At 41.8% G+C, this 22681-nt stretch overlaps 2 protein-coding genes and 1 long non-coding RNA gene across 3 annotated transcripts; 1 reads left to right on the top strand and 2 right to left on the bottom strand.

Annotated features, from left to right (window-relative positions):
• Positions 1-14453: 14453 nt before the first annotated feature.
• LOC120107182 (ABC transporter G family member 1-like) lies at positions 14454-22002 on the bottom strand. The gene is made up of 8 exons (XM_039120353.1): positions 21535-22002; positions 21360-21439; positions 20807-21271; positions 19419-19505; positions 19192-19320; positions 18867-19058; positions 18690-18776; positions 14454-15365 (listed from the first exon to the last, which is right to left on the bottom strand). The coding sequence occupies exons 1-8, from the start codon at positions 21929-21931 to the stop codon at positions 14691-14693; spliced, it is 2112 nt and encodes a 703-aa protein (XP_038976281.1). The 5' UTR covers positions 21932-22002; the 3' UTR covers positions 14454-14690.
• LOC120107183 lies at positions 15442-16304 on the bottom strand. Its single transcript, XM_039120354.1, has 2 exons — positions 16030-16304; positions 15442-15875 (listed from the first exon to the last, which is right to left on the bottom strand). The coding sequence occupies exons 1-2, from the start codon at positions 16055-16057 to the stop codon at positions 15490-15492; spliced, it is 414 nt and encodes a 137-aa protein (XP_038976282.1). The 5' UTR covers positions 16058-16304; the 3' UTR covers positions 15442-15489.
• On the top strand, positions 15759-17732 carry LOC120107184. Its single transcript, XR_005509098.1, has 3 exons — positions 15759-15892; positions 16583-16630; positions 17467-17732. It is a non-coding gene; the product is annotated as an uncharacterized LOC120107184 (long non-coding RNA).
• Positions 22003-22681: the final 679 nt, after the last annotated feature.

Raw genomic sequence — 22681 nt, 5'->3', positions numbered from 1 at the left:
CAATTAGAACTTAAATCAATTTTGACTCAATTGAACTCTTCAATCCTAATCCAATTAGGAGTCTTATTGATTCATTAGATTAATAATTAATTGTGACTTAAGAAACCCTAATCCAAATTAGGACATATTTAATTTTAGTCCTAATCCAATTAGGACTCATTTTGAATCCGAAGTCCTAATCCAATTAGGATTTCTAGGAATCCTATTCTAAGTAGGAATCCAAAGATGAATTCAAAATCCTAATCTAATTAGGATTGTAGGAATCCTACTCCAAGTAGGAATCCCAGTCCTACTCCAAATAGGATTTCCAGTCCTAATCCAATTAGAACTCTAAGAATCCTACTTCCAGTAGGATTTGTGTTTTAAGTCCAATTAATCAATTTCCATTCCTTCTTCAACTTCTTATCAATCGAATTGATTACTCGTGATTCATAATCACTTTTCAACCATCGGATCGGTCAATACTTCTAGTGTGTGTGACCCCATAGGTTCTATTCTGACTGGTAGTGAGATATATTGCGATCTCTATCACAATATCATTGAAAACTCCTTTCAATGGGTTGGAACGATTCCAACTCAACTCATTAGGGTTTATCGATCATCGAGACAATTCCTATGAGTCCCACCATCCACCAGTGACACCTAGCAGCATGTAGTGGCTACCCAGCAGAATAGAATGGTGAACCTCTAGGTGCAGTTATCGTGTGATACAGTCCTACTATCGTGGATCCCTACAGGACGGAGGTCATGGATAACTCGTCAAACCCCTTCGTCTGTCATATGTCAAGATTTATTCGACTCGAGTTCGTTAGTGAAAAACTCTTTCTCCACTGTGCATACTGCCCCGGCCGAGGTCTTACGAACTCAGTCTTATAAATCATATAGGATCTCTCCTTGTCTATCAAGATCGATAGATTCCTTATAGGTGCATACCCTACTCCTACAGTGAACTTACTGCAGCCAATCTACACTGCATGGACCCATATGGCTAGAGACCATGTATGTGTACAGTCAAACTATAATAACCTCACTGTGAGTAGCCGAAGCACCGCAGGTCAAAGGACCAGTCACACTACTGCAACATCAAGCAAGTCACTGACGAGTGGATAGACATCCAAGTGACTTCTTGTATTGGTCACGCTCAGTACCCTTGTTTTTAACAAGCACCTGCACTATTACTTCAGTGTCGCTACACTGTGGACTCGAGTCTCGTCCATCCATAAGGAAAGTAATCTGTGCACTGATCTCATCGGATCGATCACCGTCCTCGTGATGATCCATCGATCAGGAGCGTTTAGAAATTAATCACTAATGATACATGGCTCAAATTCTCAACTCTTGAGAATATGCATCATCATCTTATTAATTCCTTGGACGATTCATAGACACAATAATAATATGAATGAAAAAGATGCCTTTCATTTATTCAATAATAATAAAGTCAAGTACAAATTATGTCCTAGAATTAATAATGTGTCAGCCAAAATTGGCTTCTAGGGCATACATCTAACAATCTCCCACTTGCACTAAAGCTAATCAGTCATAAACCTAAGCCCCATCTTCTCAAGATGCGCTTTAGTTTTCTGCCGACTTAGCTGCTTAGTGAATGGGTCCGCCACATTTTCTGTGGAGTCTACTCTCTGATCCTCTACTTATTTTCTTTCGAGGTAGTCGCTTATTAGGTTAAACTGCCGCTCTATGTGCTTCGATTTCTGGTGAGACCTTTGGCTCCTTAGCTAGTGTTATGGTGCCTTTATTATCGCAGTAGAGTGTTATGACATCTGATGACATTACACCTAACTCTGCAATGAACTTTTTAAACCAAAAGATTTCCACTGCACCCTTAGAGACGGCTTAACATTCAGCTTCTAAGGTAGAATCTATAATGATCGGTTGTTTGGAACTCTTCCAATTTACTGAACCACCATTGCACATATTCTGATGTAGACTTTCTATCATCAATATGTGTGCATCCTTCTACCTTCAACTCTGATCTTCTTCCAAAGACCAAGAACAAGTCCTTAGTTCTTCTCAAGTACTTAAGACTGTTCTTCACAGCTATCCAGTGCTTTTTGCCTGGATCTGATTGACATATGCTCGTGACATTCACAGCATGTACTATATCAAGTCATGTACATAGCATGGCATACATGAGGCTCCCTATTGCTGATGCATAGGGGATCTTGCTCATGCGTTGAATCTCTTCAGATGTGTTGGGTCACATCTTCTTGGAGAGATTAATTCCATACCTTAGGGGTAAGAGACCCCTTTTAGAATTTTCCATGCTGAACCTTTTCAGCACTTCCTCTATGTACATCTTCTGTGATAGGCCAAGCATCCTTTTAGATCTATCTCTATAGATCTTTATTCCCAAAATATAGGATGCTTCCCCAAGGTCTTTCATGGAGAACCTTTTTGACAACCAGACCTTGACCGAGGTTAGCATGAGAATATCATTCCCTATCAGGAGGATGTCGTCCACGTACAGTACGAGAAATATGACAGCGCTCCCACTAACCTTTTTGTAAACACACGGTTCCTCTTCGTTTTTGATGAAATCAAACGTTTTGATTGCGTCATCGAAACGAGTGTTCCAACTCCGAGATGCTTGCTTTAGTCCATAGATGGACCTTTGCAGCTTGCAGACCTTGTGATCTCCATCACTGGAAGTGAAACCCAAAGGTTGTTCCATATAGATGTCTTTATCAAGATATCCATTCAGGAAAGCTGTTTTCACATCCATCTGCCAGATTTCATAATCATGAAATGCTGCAATGGCAAGCAATGTTCGGATGGATTTCAGCATGGCTACAGGTGAAAAGGTCTCCTTATAGTCAATGCCCTCGCGCTGATTATACCCTTTCGCCACAAGCTTTGCTTTATAGGTCTCTACCTCTCCATCCGAACCTATCTTTCTTTTGTAGATCCATTTGCATCCAATAGGTACAATACCTTCTGGTGGATCTACTAAGGTCCAGACTTGGTTGGAATGCATGGAGTCTAACTTTGACTTCATAGCTTCCAACCATTTCTCGGAATCGATATCCGATATCGCCTCGTCGTAGGTTTTGGGATCCTGCGTGTGATCCCTATCTCCCACTAAGAACATTTCCTCGGTATCCTCTTCTAGTATATCTAAGTATCTATCGAGAGTATGGGAGACCCTACTTGATCTGTGAGGTGGTTGAGGGACATCGTGTACTGGTTCTGTATTAATGGGTTCGATAGGATCCATGACTCGTTGCTTTTTAGAGACTTTCTCTTCAAGCTCAATTTTCCTCCCACTGCCTCTATCAAGGATAAACTGGTTTTCCAAGAAGATGGCATGACGGCTCACAAACACATTGTGCTTCTCTGAGACGTAAAAATTGCATCCTAATGACTCTTTAGGATATCCTATAAAACGAGCACTTATGGTCCTAGCCTCTAGTTTGTCCGCCTGTAGTCTCTTGACGTGGGCCGGACATCCCCAAATCTTAAGATGACCAAGACTTGGTTTCTTACCATGCTATATCTCATACGGTGTGGTAGAAAGGGATTTAGAGGGAACTCTATTCAACAAGTAAATAGCTGAAAATAGGGCATCTATTTAAAGAAACAAGGGTAAATCAGTGAAGCTCATCATGGACTGGACCATATCAATAGAGTCCGATTCCTCCTCTCTAAAACTCCATTGAGCTGAGGTGTACCAGGAGGAGTTCATTATGAAACTATACCATTCTCCTTGAGATAATCACGGAACTCTCCATTAAGATATTCACTTCCTCGATCTGATCGAAGAACCTTAATGAGTTTTTGTGCTTATTTTTCTACTTCATATCTAAGCTTTTTGAACCTTTCAAAAGTTTCATATTTGTGTCTCATACACATAACCATACCGTGAGTAATCATCGATAAAATGAAGTAAAAATTACAACCCCTAGCCTGCACATCGAATGGGCCACACACATCAGTGTGTACTAGGGTAAGTATTTCAGTGGACCTCCCTGTGTCCTACAAAGGATAATTTGGCCATCTTTCCTTGAAGGCAGAATTCATAAATCAAATATGACTCGGAAGTCAATGAGCCCAAAAGCTCATGTTTCTCCAATTTGTTTATTCTGTCTTCTCCTATATGGCCAAGCCTCTGGTGCCACAAATACTTTAGATTTATCTCATTTTTGGATCTATTAGATCCTATGGTATTCACTGTTTGCTCAGATATATTCACAGATACATCCATATGTATGTGATAGAGACTGTCAATCATAAAACCATGTTGAATCAATTTATTTTTTCAAATAAAAAAATCTTTCTGTGCTAAATAAAATACAGAAATCAAATTTCTGCTAGCAATAGGTAACAGCCCCTAAGTATCCTGAGCATATCTGACATACCTTCTGAAGGTCTGTCACCCTTCATGTTCTTTATGCTTCCCATGTATGTAGGACAGTTCCTCTTCCAATGGCCGTCCATAATGCAATGGAAACACTTTTCCTTACAATTGGCCTTTTTCTTGGAACTTCCTTATTTGGTGTTTTCTTAGTCTTCTGCTTCTTCGCAGGCTTTTTCTTCTTCCAAATAGACTCTCTCTTGAAAGTAGCAACCAACTTGACAGCGAAAACGATGCCCCTTGAACTTCTTCAAGGTCCCTAAGTTAGTTACCAATTTATTTAACAATTCTATTTTGGTGCATACAATCTTGTTCATATGGTAGTTTACTATAAACTATTCATATGAAGCTGGAAGGGATTGCGGGATCAAATCCGTTTGCAATTCCTTGTGCATGGTTATGTCAAGCTTCTCAAGCTTCTCTAAGTCCTTTATCATGGTCAAACCATGATCATGGACAGACTGCCCATCGTGCATCTTGGCTTTGAAGAGCCTCTTGGATATTTCAAACCGAGCTGCGTGACTCTGATCACCATACAACTCTTGCAGATGATTTAATATGTCCTTGGCAGTCTTCATGTTCTCATGCTGGCATTGTAATGCATTGGACATGGATGCCATTGTGCAGCACCTAACTTTATTGTCATTGTTCGTCCACTTAACAAGCGTCTTACGCTGATCAGTGATCGGACGGATTGGTAACACGGGGATTCCATGGTCTAGCACATACCCGAATTTCTCACAATTCAAAACTATTTTTGAAATTTGCTGAGCCAATCTTTATAATTGGGTTTGGTCAAACGGTTGTTCTATATGATATGAGTTAAGAGTCTAGAAGCTGACTTTATAATCCTCAGAGAGTAAAGATTCTAGTTAGACTTTTGTACTTGATTCTAATTTGTTCTAGGGTCTTTTAGAATAAATGTACCTCCCACTATTTTTTCGAATTCCTCACACTCTCCTGGTAGAAAAATGGAAATCCTACACGACTAGAATTTTTAGTGGGTACTGCGGTCCCACCGATTTACATGCCACCTCACCTAACAGTTATTGGTGACACATAAATTGATGAATGTACAACTCTTGTACAATGCTTCTCAAGCATGTTGCAATGCTACTTGGTCTCTAAGCCATGAAGACCTCACCTAACAGTTATTGGTCCCATTTCTTAGTTAAGTCCTACCCACCATATAACCGTAGAAATAAAGTCGTCATTGGGTCCTCACCTAACAGTTATTGGTGCCCAACCCCACCTTTATCCTACAACATCTCATGTCCATAGAGAGGTCCAGCCCTCCGATGCAACTTGACCACTGTATCCAGCCGAGACAAATCAACATCAGAAAGGCCTTAGCAGCTCTACTACAGTGGAAGACCTATTGACTTAATATTGGTTAATCAGGTCTTAGTGTTTGCAACTTGAGCTCTTCATAAGTGGTAATCAAACAATTGGCCAGATAAGCAGGTGGGAGGCTCCCCTTACTCAGAGAGTAAAGTCCTAATTAAGTAACCACCTTTCATGCTTTTCTAGATACCAATTAGATCAATTAATCTAATATGACTTGCTCATGTCGGTTCACTCTCAACTTGATTGAGGAGGTTTTAATTTAGGTTTCAATTGGGTTTGTTACATCGCATGTAAACCTATCTACCCGACTCTCATTCACATCACATGCAAACGGCACATTGCAAGCAGTTATAATCGCAGCAATAATTAAAGCTAAACTTTAAATAGGTGATGATCATGGATTCTAGTTAGGTCGTATTACAAGCATATGCACGTCAATCGATCAACTGGTCTTCAACTCTTGAATTGGTTCCAAGCCTCCTTGATTCGATCCTTGACCAACTCTTGATCCAATCGCCATCAACCGCTTAGACCCCTGCTCATCTCATGCATCATCTTCGACTTGATCGTTGACGTACATCACATCACAGAAATACAACCAGATATAAAATAAAAATAAAAATAAATTACATCTCTCTTTTAGGAGGCACGCAGGCCTCTCAAAATATTAAATAAGATGCATGCAAGCATCTGAAAAATTACATGACATTACAGATCACATCGCAGGTCATTACATTCGATACCAAAAGGGTTTGAATCCTATGATCATCACCATATGCAACAATTATAATTTTCAGATCTGAGAATTAATTGATTATATTATGACATAGGTTGCTGATCATGCTAATCATGATTCTAAACTTTGTAATCTCATTAACAATGCAATTAGAATCATCATCTTATCACATAAAAATTAGCGTGCAAAAATTCAGCAACCCTGAAAAATCTGCATGCAGAAATTTTCAGCATGCATGATCATTCAATTTTCAGATCTAATAAGCCTTTAGATAATTAATTCTTACCTTAATCTACGAAGCCTAGGCTCTGATACCACTGTTGGGAACCCGCCCATGCCGCTGATATTTCAAAAAAAAAAATCAGATGGCAGCGGAAGAGGCATGTGCAGGATCGACGTTCATCGCATGAACGTTGTTTCATGAACCGTTCGTAGTTAGGCAAGGATTAAAAACTTTTAAAAACAATAGAAGATCAGATTTTCACCTTGTGCGGGTAGATGATCACCATAAATCTGAGTTCGTGGTTTAGGAAGAGGGTTCGCTTGAAGCCGTTCAAGTGTCCGGCTTCTACGGGTATCCACACGAAGCAGAGATCCGATCAAAGCTCTCTAGTCTTTCCGGGGTGCTAGCTCCCTTGCAAAGACTTCTTTTGATGGCTGATTTTCTCTCTTTCTTTCAACTCTTGAATGTACTTGAGAGGAGTAAGAAGAAGGATGAAGAAGAGAGGGAGGAACGAACCCCACGCAGCCTTCTTTTCTTTTCCCTGCGTTGGAAGGAAGAAAGGTGAAGGAGGAGGCCGCCAAGGTTCTTTTTCTTCCTCTTCTTGCTTGCGGCTGAACCAAGGGAGGAAGAGGGGTGGCCCCGGCTTGGAGGAGGAGGAATCACATTTATCTAGGGTGCCGGCCCCTTGTCCTCTTTTATAGCCATCTAGGGCTCCTACAAATTAGGAGCCCTAGACAAGTTTCCAAAGAGGGGGCGCCGGCCCCCTCTCTTCATGCCGCACCAAGAGATCAAAAGAGGAGGGGCGTTAGCCCCTCCCTCTTATGTTGCCCTAATCCTCATTAAGTAAGGTTTTGGTTGCCCTAATGTGGCTAAGCCCTAATCTAATTAGGCTTAGTCCAAGGGGAAACCTAATTGGATCCAATCTAGATAAGTCCTAATCCAATTAGAACTTAAATCAATTTTGACTCAATTGAACTCTTCAATCCTAATCCAATTAGGAGTCTTATTGATTCATTAGATTAATAATTAATTGTGACTTAAGAAACCCTAATCCAAATTAGGACATATTTAATTTTAGTCCTAATCCAATTAGGACTCTATTTGAATCCGAAGTCCTAATCCAATTAGGATTTCTAGGAATCCTATTCTAAGTAGGAATCCAAAGATGAATTCAAAATCCTAATCTAATTAGGATTGTAGGAATCCTACTCCAAGTAGGAATCCCAGTCCTACTCCAAATAGGATTTCCAGTCCTAATCCAATTAGAACTCTAGGAATCCTACTTCAAGTAGGATTTGTGTTTTAAGTCCAATTAATCAATTCCCATTCCTTCTTCAACTTCTTATCAATCGAATTGATTACTCGTGATTCATAATCACTTTTCAACCATCGGATCGGTCAACACTTCTAGTGTGTGTGACCCCATAGGTTCTATTCTGACTGGTAGTGAGATATATTGCGATCTCTATCACAATATCATTAAAAACTCCTTTCAATGGGTTGGAACGATTCCAACTCAACTCATTAGGATTTATCGATCATCGAGACAATCCCTATGAGTCCCACCATCCACCAGTGACACCTAGCAGCATGTAGTGGCTACCCAGCAGAATAGAATGGTGAACCTCTAGGTGCAGTTATCGTGTGATACAGTCCTACTATCGTGGATCCCTACAGGACGGAGGTCATGGATAACTCGTCAAACCCCTTCGTCTGTCATATGTCAAGATTTATTCGACTCGAGTTCGTTAGTGAAAAACTCTTTCTCCACTGTGCATACTGCCCCGGCCGAGGTCTTACGAACTCAGTCTTATAAATCACATAGGATCTCTCCTTGTCTATCAAGGTCGATAGATTCCTTATAGGTGCATACCCTACTCCTACAGTGAACTTACTGCAGCCAATCTACACTGCATGGACCCATATGGCTAGAGACCATGTATGTGTGCAGTCAAACTACAATAACCTCACTGTGAGTAGCCGAAGCACCGCAGGTCAAAGGACCAGTCACACTACTGCAACATCAAGCAAGTCACTGACGAGTGGATAGACATCCAAGTGACTTCTTGTATTGGTCACGCTCAGTACCCTTATTTTTAACAAGCACCTGCACTATTACTTCAGTGTCGCTACACTGTGGACTCGAGTCTCGTCCATCCATAAGGAAAGTAATCTGTGCACTGATCTCATCGGATCGATCACCGTCCTCGTGATGATCCATCGATCAGGAGCGTTTAGAAATTAATCACTAATGATACATGGCTCAAATTCTCAACTCTTGAGAATATGCATCATCATCTTATTAATTCCTTGGACGATTCATAGACACAATAATAATATGAATGAAAAAGATGCCTTTCATTTATTCAATAATAATAAAGTCAAGTACAAATTATGTCCTAGAATTAATAATGTGTCAGCCAAAATTGGCTTCTAGGGCATACATCTAACAGTTTTAGTGAAGAATGAGACAGGTCAGAGATTGAATTATCTCAAGTCTGACAATAGGGGCGAATACTGCAGTGATGAGTTTGAGGCTTATTGTGCCTCAGCTGGTTCGAAGTTTGAAGACGGTTCCAGGAACGCCACAGCAAAATGGCGTTGCAAAATGTATGAACCGCACCATCAACGAGCGGGCATGGTGCATGAGGCTTCATGCGGGGTTGTCGAAGATTTTTTGGACGGAAGCGGTTAGTACAGCAGTGTATCTGATCAACAGAGGGCCTTCAGTTGCATTGGGGCTTGGACTGCTGAGGAAGCATGGACTGGAAAATAGGTGAAACTATCTCACTTGTGTACCTTTGGTTGCATCTCTTACGTGCCTGATACTGCAGATAGTAGAATCAAGCTGGATGCAAAGTCAAAAGTGCACATTCATTGGGTATAGTGGTGATGACTTTGGATACCGATTCTAGGATGCGATAGATCGGAAAGTCATTGGAGCAGAAATGTTATATTCAATGAAGAAGTTCTGTATAAGGATCTGTAGCAACAGACGAGCCAAGGTGCCAAAGCTGTGAAGTTGGAATACATAGAGCTGGATGATGAAACAATGTCTTGAGACGATGAAGAAGTTGCTGAGCCAGTGGGAGAAGCACAGCAAGAAGAAAAATCGCCAGCTGATATCCCGATTGCTTTGCGCAAGGGTAAAAGAAACAGGAAAACTCCATCTAGGATGCTGACTCCCTACAGTACTTGTTGCTTACAGATGGTGGTGAGCCAGAAAGCTACAAGAAGGCTTTGCAGGTCGAAGCCAGTGATAAGTGAAAACTTGCTATGGATGATGAAATGGATTTCCTATCATCAAATAGGACGTGGGATTTGGTTCCACTTCCGAAGGGGAAGAGAGCTTTGCACAACAAGTAGGTATACAGACTAAAGCTTGAACCAGATGGTTTTGAGATATTCAAAGCGAGACTTGTTGTCAAGGGCTTTCAGCAGAAGGAGGGCATTGATTTTGATGAGATCTTTTCTCCAATTGTGAAGATGTCTACTATTTGGATGGTACTGAGTATAGTGGCAGCCAAAGACTTCCATCTTGAGCAGCTTGACATTAAGACTGTATTTTTATATGGCGACCTTGAAGAAAAAATCTACATAAAGCAGCCAGAAGGATATGTAATGAAGGGGAAGAAAGATTGTGTGACTTTGGAAAAGTCTGTACAAGTTGAAACAAGCGCCTCGTCAGTGGTACTTGAAGTTTGATCAGTTCATGCTAAAGGATGATTTTCAGAGGTATAATAGTGATCATTGCTGCTACTTCAAGGGATTGAAGAGCTCATATATCATTCTACTTCTGTATGTAGATGATATGTTGGTGGCAAGTGCCAACATGGGAGAGATTATAAAACTGAAGGAACAATTGTCCCAGGAGTTTTCAATAAAAGACTTGGGTGAAGCCAAGAAAGTCCTTGGGATGCGTATCAGTAGGGACAGGAAGCTTAAAACATTGAAGTTGTCTCAGGCAGAGTACATTGATAAGGTGCTGAAGCGGTTCAATATGGACGGGGCTAAAGCTGTGAGTACTCCGCTGGACGCACACTTCAAGTTATCCAAATAGGAGTGTCCTACTACGCAGGATGATTGAGATGAGATGAAGTATGTACCATACTCATCAGCGGTCGGGAGCCTTATATATGCCATGGTTTGCACGAGACCGGATATTACCCATGCAGTAGGAGTGGTGAGCAGATACATGAGCAATGAGCATTGGAGAGCTGTGAAGTGAATATTGCTGTATCTGAAGGGAACCAGAGACTTAGGACTATGCTATGGTGGTTCTGATGTTTGTTTACATGGTTTTGTGGATTCTGACATGGCTGGAGATATTGATGGCAGAAAAAGTACTATCGGGTATGTGTTCACGCTGGAAAGTGCTGCAGTTTCATGGGTTTCAAAACTGCAGAAGATTGTAGCGTTGTTTACGACCGAAGCCGAATACGTTGCTCTTACTAAAGCGAGCAAGGAGATGGTTTGGTTACAAGATTTGATGAAAGAGCTTGGCAAGGAGAAAGGCGATGCATAGTTGTATAGCGACAGCCAGATTGCTATACATTTGGCAAAGAATATTTCTTTTCACTCAAGGACCAAACACATTGATATCAGATATCACTTTATTCGGTCACTCCTCGAAGAAGATCTTTTCCGGCTAGAAAAGATACATACAATGGACAACTCAGCAGATATATTGACAAAGGTGGTCACTCTTGAGAAATTGCACATCTGTGCATCTTCTGTTGGTCTTCATAGCTAGAAGTAAAGACAGAGGTTCACACACATAGAGGATGATTGGAGATTATATTGCTGATGGAGTTAAGGTTGCTTCAGGCTTGTTTCTCGGCAAGTGGGAGATTGTTAAGAAAAGGTGCCTCGAAACTCGAAACGACTGCAGTTGAATTTTGGCTCAAGTTTGCTTGAAAAAGTCTATGCTAGCTGAATGGAGTCGACCCCTAGCATCTAGGAGTTGACTCATGTGAAGCTTGAGTCGACCCCAGGGATAAAAAGGTCGACTCGCTATGTGCCACAATGAAGAAACAGAGAGCTGCAAAGTTCTGAGGCTGCAGGAGTCGACCTCACGCTTGGTCGAGTCGACTCTAGGAAACCTAGAGTCGACTCCTGGACTAAGGGAGTCGACTCGCTAAGTGCCGCAAAGAAAGACAGAGAGGTATTTTTCGGGTTGCTTGCAGGAGTCAACTCGAGCCCTGCGAGAGTCAACTCGAGGTCTGCTCGAGTCGACTCCAAAATTGAAGGAGTCGACTCTCTTAGGAAGACAGAGCGTGCTAGTTTTCGGTACTGATCCTTTGAGTCGACCCGAGGATTTTCGAGTCGACTCGAACTTATCAGGAATCAACCCTTGAAAGTGACGAGTCGACTCCTGATCACGGGATTGATTGAAATGGTGGCAAGATGGGCTTTTGACTTAGGGTTTCATAGGAAAGTCTTCTTAGAAACATATAAATAGGAGTCTTTTGTGAACCCTATGAGAAAAGTTTTTTGAGTCCTATCTCTCTTACAAATCTTAGAAGGTTTGGATCTCTCTTGTAATGCCTAGTTGTGCAATCTCCAACGGAGAAGAGAGATCGTTGTAACCCTTGCTAAATATATTGAATTTATGTGTGTGGCCTCCATGAACGTAACCCGTATTGAGGTGAACCACGTAAAATTGTTGTCTTTGTGATTGTTTGATTTTATTCTCTACTACTTCTTCTCGGTTTATTTTTCTGCAGTTTGGATCCAAAAAAAATAGTACGATCGAAGGATGAGTTCTTCCATCCCCAACAAATACTAGTCAGCATCCCATGGTTTTCTTATGTGTAGATTGTTGAAACTGATGACCAGTTTTGAGTCGATTAGAGGAGCTTGCTATGGCACCTTAAAGGTCAGTTCCAGGCAGGGGGACCCGCCTTTTGTAGTTTCAATTCAAGCTCAGATCACTAGGGATCAACCTCCAGAATTTTTCAAGACTTCAAGGAGTCCAGACAAAAAAAAGAAAAAAGAAAAAAGAAAGACAGAGACACAGGTTATCAGCTAAAGAATCAAATCAAAACATAGAGCTAGAGCTTTCACTACAAAAGAAAGAACATCTCCCGGCGCTTTCTTGGGTCTTTACCGACGCTTTTAAGCGTCGGTAGATCTCCGAGCCACGCCCCCCAAAGCGTGGGTAAGACGTCGGGCAGGTGGGCGTGGGCTCGGTTTAGGCCGACGCGTCAAGAAAACGTCGTCGACCTATGCCGACGCTTTTAAGCGTCGTTCATCGCGGAGGTAACCGACGCTTAAAAACGTCGGCGAACTAATTCTCAGCCCATTAGGCGACCCCATTAGGATGTGACCCCAGATGAGGAAGAGGATGGGCTCGTTCTGGGTGATGGGCGGCAGCACGTTGAGCTAGTCGTCGTTGGCCGCGGCGGTGGAGATGTCGAGCTGGGTGGACATCTTGGCGAAGGCCGCTCATCGATGTCTCCAGGATCAAGGCCCTCAATGGAGGCAACTTCCAGGGTACTCCCGTCGGCATCTCCATGGACAACACCCGCTTGGCGATCGCCGCCATCGAGAAGCTCATGTTCGCCCAATTCTCCGAGCTCGTCAATGATTTCTACAACAATGGGCTGCCATCCAATCTCTCTGGCGGCCGGAACTCGAGCTTCGACTATGGCTTCAAGGGTGCGGAGATAGCGATGGCAGCCTAGCTCCAATTCCTTGGGAACCCGGTCACCAACCACGTCCAGAGTGCAGAGCAGCACAACTAGGATGTCAACTCCCTGGGCTTGATCTCTGCAAGGAAGATGCAAGAGGCGGTGGAGATCCTGAAGCTCATGTCCTCCACCTACCTGGTAGCAATCTGCCAAGCCATCGATTTGAGGCATCTGGAGGAGAACTTGAAGAACACCGTGAAGAACACCGCGAGCCAAGTGGTGAAGAGGGTGCTCACGACGGGTGCGAACGGCGAGCTCCACCCATCGAGGTTCTGCGAGAACCTCCTAATTCCCCACCACCACTTGTTGATCCGCCGATGTGGGGCTAAATCGAGGACCTAATTAGTTCTATTATCCCGAGAGGAGAGGAAGGGAGGAAGGAAAATGAAGAGAGGAGGGCCTCTCGGGAGGAAGGGCAATGAAGAGATGAAGAAAGAGCAATGAAGCCTCTGACGACGCTAAATAGCGTCGTCATTTCAAAAAGGCCTCCGACGACGCTTTCAAAAGCGTCGGCCTTTTTTAATTTATATATCAACGACGCTAATTAGCGTCGTCTTATCCCAGGAAGCATTGTCTATTACTGACGCTTTTTAAAGTGTCGCCAAATTGTGGTCCTAGACCAAAAATTGCCGACGCTTGCGACAAGCGTCGGCAAAAAAGCGTCGGTAAAACCCACTTTTTTAGTAGTGTTTGCTTAATCTTGTCAGCACTGTTGCATCAATGCTATCTAACCCAGTTTCTCCCAAAGAGAGAGAGAGAAAGAGAGAGAAGAAGAGAACAATTGTTCGAGCATCAGTCAATGGTACACCTCTAGTTAATGGTGCATTCTCTAAGTCAGAGATGAGAATTCTTGACCGTATATTTTATTTCTTCTACTTCTATTCTTTCAAATTTGTCCTGAATTTTCGTTAGATTAATAAAGATCATACTTGCTGATGAAGAACAATGGGATTTACAGATCATGCATTTGGTTCTGATTGTTTCAGTGTAGTCGAACGTATCTGGGAGTTACAAATTTTCAGATTTGAGTTATTGCTTCCATGATTAATGCCTATGAGTTATCCTTACATGAAGCAAGCGGCATTCTTGCATATGAAACCATACATAAAAACTGCATGCCCGTTCTTGTATATGAGTACATTCATAAGAAAAGCCTTAATTTACTACAGAGCAAATATTTTTGACGTGAGAGTTCGCTATGAAAAGAAATATAAACCTATCCATCGACTGAAATATACTTTCCCTCTCATGAGGTATGAAAGAGGTTAAATCAAGTCTACTACAGAAGACACACAACTAGACCATTTTAGTGCATGGTACTCACTCTGAGAATCCAGACGACAGCTGCTCCATAACATGGGTGGATTGCTTTGGAGGCTTCACCAGTAGGGCTTTCATCATGGGCTTAACCTTCTCTGTTATCTTTACAATTACCAAGAACAAGACCCGATATAGAATAACCATACCGAATAACACAGCAAGATCAATCCACTTGGAGTAGCCCATTTCAACTTGCCAGGTGCCTCTCAGAATCTCTTCACCAGTAATGGTGGGAGGCCCCCCTGCTTGGTTGTTGGGGAAAGTCAGACCCAAGAACTCGTTCTTGTAGAAGCCTTGGTTGGCATACTTATGGAAGGCGATGTAGTACATTGGATACCTCCACACAGGCTTGGGGAGGTCGTCGGGCAACCGGAAGAAGCCACCGTTCAGCATCATCACTCCCTGGATTCCAGCCCCGGTTATGATGCCCATCAGGAAGTCCGGGACGATGCTTGCAACGATCATCATCAAGCCCTCCACCAGCATCATGCACATGAAGAGCACCAGAGCGAAGTAGGCAAAGTGATCTATTCCCCTCTGAAGGCCAACAAGGTAGTAGGCCATGGCCCCTGGTGCAACGGAGATGAGAGCCAGGTACGGAGTGGCAGAAAGAGTGTTGGCGATCACGAATGCGGTGACGCCATAATGCCCATTCATTCTTTCTCGTCCAAAGACCTAGAGAATGAAATGGCCATTAACAGTGAAACAAATCTTAATAAACTTGACACTGGTGATTTGTATTTATTGTAATATCCAGTCCAAAATTGGATTTTGGGCCGATTGGGCCAAAGCCGGCGGGTCAAACCGGCTTCAGCCCATGAAGAAAAGACTGAGACAGAGGATCGTAATAGTCTTCTTCCTCAGAGTAACGGAGGCGAGATAGGAGCGGGGACATCGTGGCCTCTTGAATGGCCTCCGATTCTGCCCGACCACCGCGAGCATCACGGAGGTGAACGAGCCACAACCATTTTCTTTCTTCCCCGGAGAGGGCTATAAAAGCCCCCGATAGCTCACCCGATCCGAGACCCCCCTCCTCCCTATTTTCTCCTTGCTCTTGGACCAGGATGTTGCCAGATCTGGGCACTCCGGTGGCCTGCTGTTCGCCACCGTCCTCGCTCATGTTGGGTTCTACCTCCGGTATCCTCCACCGGCGCCTCTCCTCGTCGGACTTCACCACCCGCGCCCCTGCTCTCATTAGTGAGGTAAGATCCATCCATTCCTCCTTTTCTTTACTGCCTTTCCTCCTCTCGATCCACTCGGGAGGATAGATCAAATAGAAGAAGAAAGAAAGAAAGAAAGAAAGAAAGAAAGAAAGAAGAAAGGGAAGGGGGAGACTCACCGTGGGCGCCGGCCGCAGGCACGACCATGCTTCTGCAGGCGCCGGCCGCCGGCCGCACGCCATGGCCACGGGCTGCGAGCGCGGCCCCAGAAGCGGCTGTGGCCACGGGCGCCGCAGGCACTGCGGGTGCCGTTGGCCCGCCGGGGGTGCCGCCGGCCGCTGCCCGTTCCTCCCGAGCATTCCGACGAGCTCGCCCTCCTCCCTTCACGAGCGAAGAAAGAACAAGAAAGGGAGGAGGAGAAGAAGTCGGGAGAAGAGAAGAGGAGAAGAAAAAAAAAGAAGAAAGAAGGAGAAGAAGTTTCGGGAAGGAAAAAAAAAAGGAGAAAAGAAAAAAAAAAAAAGAAGAAGAGAAGGAAAAGGAAAAGAAAAAGAGAAGAAGGAAAAAGAAAAGAAGGAAAAGAAAAGAAAAGAAAAAGAAAAGAAAAAAAAGAAAAAACGTAAATAAATAGTGAATAAGTAGGATTTTAGTCCAAATTATCCGGTTGGGACTTGAGATTTATTCAGGTCCATGTTAGAGTTTTAATTTAATAATGCATCTGGAACTGTTTGATAGGTACAGAGAATTTGACGGACGAGATTAGGATTGTGTGGGCGAATTGAGGTAAGTAACCCCGGCACTGATCTTATTAATTTAAAAATTACTGTTTAATTGTAAGAATAAAATAATAAAAAAATATATTTGTTATGATGTATTTTCTTAAAAGTAGGATCAAGCATATGATTGCATGTGATTCATAAGTTTGATTAAATTGCATCCTTCATAAATATTTCAGTATAAATTATGGTTATGATAAATTGCATGAAAATGAGATTTGTGGCATGATTATGAATTTTATACATTACGATGAATTATGGTTATGATAAATCGTATGAAAATGAGATTTGTGGCATGATCATGAATTTTATACATTACGATGCCATTTGTCATTTTCCAACCTATGTATGAAAGTATGACTAATGAAAAAGAATAATGATTTATGAACTCTCAGATAGCTATGCCCACCTCTAGAAATAGAGGTCAGTCGACCCCCTGGAGCTAGCATCCAACGAATATGGCCCTCTGCCAACGGGTTAAAGTTGGTAACGAATATGAACAAGTTATAAAACTCGTCGACTACGAATACGAGCCCTGTCACGGGATTATAGTGACCATAGCAGCACATCCGTCTGAGAGTAAGATTTATAAAGTATGGATGAATGGCAACATTTTTATATGACTTGCATTATCATGTTTATGAACTTGCATGGTTGGAGCATACATTGGTTTATGACCCGATTTGAATATATCATCTCTGAAATGCTTTATTTTGCTATAACTGTTATATTCTTCAAATGATGCATTGGCATGAGAAAGATTATGCTTGATCTAATAAGATAGTACATGGTTACTTACTGAGCCGCAAGCTCATACCCCTCCTGTTGTTTTTTTTATTTCAGATAATTAAGGCGATTAAGAGCGGGAAAGAGTAAATGAAAATTGGAGTTGAAGCATAGTTACAGGGATTCTTAAAAGTATCTATGTTAATAAGTTTGGGTTGTAATATTGCAAACTCAAGTATTTGATTTAGATGCTCTGTACTTGCTTCTTTATGATTAGTAAATAAATTTGATCAGATTTGGTCTTATTTCATGAAATAAAATTGTTATCATGGGCTTCGTGCTATTATGGGCAGCAACCTACAATAGCACGGCCGTGTCATAAACCGGATTTGGGGCGCATAATATAAATTTTTAAAAAAAAAAATCATGTCCGGATCCGGGGCGTGACATTTATAGCTGACCTCTTAATAAAAAGAGAGTTTTCATGCAGCATCAAAGTGATCAAAAGATTATATTTTCTCGCTAGAAAGGACCTAAAGATCCACGTGATGCTATGATAATGCGAAAGTAAATAATAGAAAAAGCAGCAGTAATAATCTATAATTGTTGCTAAGATTACCAAAACAAGAGAAAGAACAGTTTAGTACCAAAGTTGAAAAAGAAACTCTCATTAATTTCTTGTTAGGCATGCACCTGGACCTAAACGATATTGCTCCAATTAGATAAAAAGAACAAAAGTTTAGCACTAAAATTAACAAAAAAAAACTCTTGTTTCTTGTTAGGCATGCGCTTGGACCCAAATGATACTGTAATAATAAAGAATCAGACCATAATGCAATCTGCACCAATGATTGGTATTTATGGCCAAGGTCATAATCCAGTTCTTTTATCAGGATGCTATACGACTATTAACGAAAGCACGAGTTGCAAGTGTCCATAGATAATTGATCAGAACTTTTGACATGGCGAAACTTATAGGGCCAGTTTTGATATTCATACGGGATTGGACTAAAAATCTTATTGGAATCAGAGCTGTTGGCCTATCTAGCTTGAATTTTTTGAGAGACTATCTAAATCCAGTCCAAATCCTAGCCTTTAGGTTACATGAAGGAAAAATAAGAAACTTATAGAGATTTTTTTTCTTCTTCCCATTGGATATGGGCTAGATGGGATTTGGTTGATATGGGCCATGCTTAAATGAATGGTTCAGTCCACAAATCTTATAAAAATTTCAGCCCAATTCTGTAAGAAACATTCCTATAGAGTCTTTTAGTTTGCAAGTAACTATGGATCATTAACAATTCAGATACATAACTATATCTCGAGAGAAAATGACTAACCTTCATGTCCTCCACAAAAGATGGAAATCCCCCTATTGCCATGAAAGTCAGGAATGCAGCTATGAACATGAGCATAGAACCTCTGGCCTGAAAATTTCAAAACCAGCATTAAATGATGATACGTATAAAAGAGCATTAAAATGGCCTTTGAGTTCATAAGGGAATACACCAACACACCTGAATTGAACCATAAGTATGGCCAACATCATGGTATATGGTGCCTACACAGAGGCAGAGCGCAATATAAATGGCAAATCGCAACCAGTAGTAGCCCAAATCTCTATACATGTTCATAAAGGACCTTCTAGTGAGGACCAGGGACTGAGTTAAGAAGCTAGCTTGACTTCCTTTCTTCACCAGAGCTCCTCCCTTTCCAGAAAAGGTAATACAAGTAAAATTAGAACATGAGATAAAACTATATATATAAGGGATTGTGCTAAGTGATGTTCTTTGAATAACATCACGAATGAAAAGACAAGTACTAATCCAAGATCGTGATTACCTTTCCACGTATCTCTGCAATTTGTTGAGCTACTTGTTGTGAAATAGTGGAGGACTTATAAGATTTCACAAGCGTCTCAATTACTTCAGCAGTGGTAATTTGCTGGACTTCAGGGCCTTCTTCGATATCCTGTTGGAAGGAATCATAGAAACATCGTCGAAATTTTTCTAGGGCTTCAACTATGGATGATTAGCAAGTAAAAAGCTGTTGGAAGTGATGCTGCATACCTTCTCAAAGTCTTTGTTGATTGTCCTAAGGTAATGATCTGAAGGATTTCGATGAGGTGGACAGGGGAAGCCATTCAAAGCAAAGAACTGAAGAAAGGAGAGTGCAACAAAAATGATGAAGTAACTCAAATTTCAATCTATACTATATTAAAAAGATCATTAGGAGTACTTTAGTTCTGTCAAATTTGTCCATGCAAGTAATATTATTTGTTACACAAACAAAATTTTATTATCCAACAATCATGAGTATTGATAGTTTTGGAAATAAAAATGCGAATAATACTTTATTTTATCAAAATCTCATTTCTGATGGTATCTTTGTAATGCCCCAAATTCATTTTTTTTTCTATCCTAATTTCTTTACAACAAAATTATTTATTCCCTATCTCTATCTCCCTCTGACAACCTTCTACTATCTAACTTCATTCCATTTTAATTTTAATTCATTTAATTTATTTAATATTATTTATTTTTTGTTACTAAATGCGTACCACTCATACCTGTATGCTAGTTTACATAATAGCTACTCACAAACTTCAATATTCTCTTTAATTTTACGAAAAACCTGAACAAAGTATGTGCTTGATTATCATGCCATTTTTCTTATGCTCAAGCAAAGCCTAATCAACGCCATATACGTAATTATTTATGTGGTATATGAAATATATAATGGTGAAGCAAAACATGTTATATATATTGGGATCATATACAAGCAAGTCAAACATATGACATGTTAATTCCTGATAAGGAGCATATCCTGCATCCATGTTACATACTTGCATATGAATATATGTGTATATACATGCTTCATCTAACTATCTATCTGTTTATATATATATATATATATATATATATATATATATTGTCATGTGATTGGTAAGTAAGTATATACTTATGAAAGATTATATGCTTTGTTTTATGCACAACTCTATGTTGCCATAGACTGGCATAGAAAAGGGATAACAGCCTTTAATTCTTGTTGCTACCATGCTGTGATTCATTGAATCATGGGCTACTTGCGTTATTTTGTTTCTAGTTCACGGATATATGAATACTAATGTGAATGGACTCTAGTAGTTGTTAGTTAACGTTGGATAAAGGTCATTTGATATTGTGAAAGGCACAAGGTATTTTTTGAAGTTCCCAAGGAAAAAAAAGCAGCAGCCTAATAGTATAACCTGCTTATGATAAAAGATGACCCATTAGTCCACCCGCCATGGAAAAATAAAAAACATGCAACGCGCTCCGTGACTTTGAAAAAGGTGGTCATTTTCCACCAGAAAGAGAACAGGGTGGTCATTTCTCTCACGTAACCTCATTTTTCTTTGCTAGTTGAGCCGGTTTGGAAGGTCAAGAATCAAGATTCATGGCATGACTTGGACACCTACCTCGCTGGTCGTTGAAGCTAGGCCAAAGTAAACCGTCTTGCCGTAAGCCAGAAGGCAAAGGCCATGAAAGAGCTCAAAAACTTCGCTGCTCGGCTGGTGGATGGCGGCGACGACGGTCATCCCCTCCCAGCGGGCTAGCCTGGCTATCCTGTTCATGACGTGGTACGACGCAGCGCTGTCGAGCCCGCTGGTCGGCTCATCGAGGAAGAGGAGCTTAGGCCTGGTCAGAATCTCCAAGCAGATGCTGACCCTCCTCTTTTGGCCACCACTGATGCCCTTGGAAGCCCATCCCCCTATCGTTGTATCCATGGCACCTCCCAAGCCCATCTCTCGGATCGTCGCCTCCGCCCTCTCTCTCTTCTCGGCCCTCGACATGGATTCCGGCAGCTGGAGCTGTGCCGAGAAGTACACAGCCTCTCTGACGGTGAGCGTCGTCATTAGTACATCGTCTTGCGTCACATAAGCCTGAGGGAAGATTTATTAACGAGATTTAGTAAACCAAAGAAAGGAAGAAGAGAAAAAAACAACAGAATTGACGAAAACGCTTTCATACCGATGTCCCGAATGCAAGCTTCTGCTTTTGGCCGTTGATTAAGATTTCTCCCCTTTGGCCCACGTTTGATCCTAATCTTCCTGCATATCCATAAATTTTTAACATAATATCAGAACACAGCGAAAACTTCATGCGATAAATATACAGAGATAACGAGGCTTCATATTTATGTTACCTGCAAGGGTGTCAAGAAGTGTAGACTTGCCACAACCAGATGGTCCCATGATGGCCAAGACCTCACCAGGCCTTGCATAACCATTAAGCCCACGAAGGATCGGGACACGCCCGCCATTGCCATCGGATGCCGAGACACAGAGATCTTCCCAGGTGAGGAAGACACCAGGATTTGTGTGGTTGCTCTCGAGGCCTTCATGGCCAACCATGCCCCAGCTTGGTACCTTCTCTTTGAACGACGTCTTAAACACATCCACCTCCGGCAAGCTCTCGAATTCTTCTCGGCTGTCGTGATGAAAGCGAGGGTGAACAAGGGATGGTGGACCGAATGTACCACTGAAAGGGAATGACCTGTCGATGCCTCCCGGAGTATCGACGCCGGTCCTCAAGCCATGCATCTCTATGTCGTCTTCCTCGGCGACCCGAGGGCGGAGAGGCCTCGTTGGGCTTGGGTTTGGAGTCCATCTGGGCACAGAGGAGGGCGAAGCCATTGAAGTTTCGAGCTAAAGGCCGGAGAACGCAATAAATAGCCGTGGAGGCCCTGAAAATATGCATAATTACCTGCCCGTGGACGAATTTTTCGAAGTCCGCCAACTAGGACAGGTGGTTTGATCACGGAAACGCATGGTTTGAAGTAAGCATTCGCCTTGCGATTGGACTATTTTTTTATTTATCTATTTTCATTAAGTGGCTATTAGAGTGGTTGGATGTGGAAGGGTGATAGAAAGATACAAGATGCCACGAGAGCATACAAAACCAAACCGCGGACCAAACGGGTCCCTAGTGATGTCATTAAGGCATACCACCACCGTTCCCACCTCGCAACTCTTAAAAGATATAAGATGTTTTTTTTCTTTGTTTTTTTTTTGGTACACCGGCGCCTCACCCACAATGGATGTAGGTGCAGTCCATAAAATTAGAGAGAAAAAGAAAATATGTAGAAGACAAGACTGGGACATGATTAACTCAAACAAAATCTTTAGAACGATATAAAATATAAGATTCTCTGCGGCATAATTTTTGCACCTCAATGCATGGTATATGGCATTAATAGTGTTTCGTCATATTCTAGAAATGAATGAAAGCCATCCATCTCTCAGATAGATGATATGACGGCAATCTATGATGGTACAAAATTCATATCGTAG

Source organism: Phoenix dactylifera, unplaced genomic scaffold (assembly GCF_009389715.1).
Source record: "Phoenix dactylifera cultivar Barhee BC4 unplaced genomic scaffold, palm_55x_up_171113_PBpolish2nd_filt_p 000787F, whole genome shotgun sequence".
Lineage (NCBI taxonomy): Eukaryota > Viridiplantae > Streptophyta > Magnoliopsida > Arecales > Arecaceae > Phoenix > Phoenix dactylifera.
The sequence above is the reverse complement of the archived record's forward strand: the minus strand, read 5'-3'. Positions and strand labels throughout refer to the sequence as shown.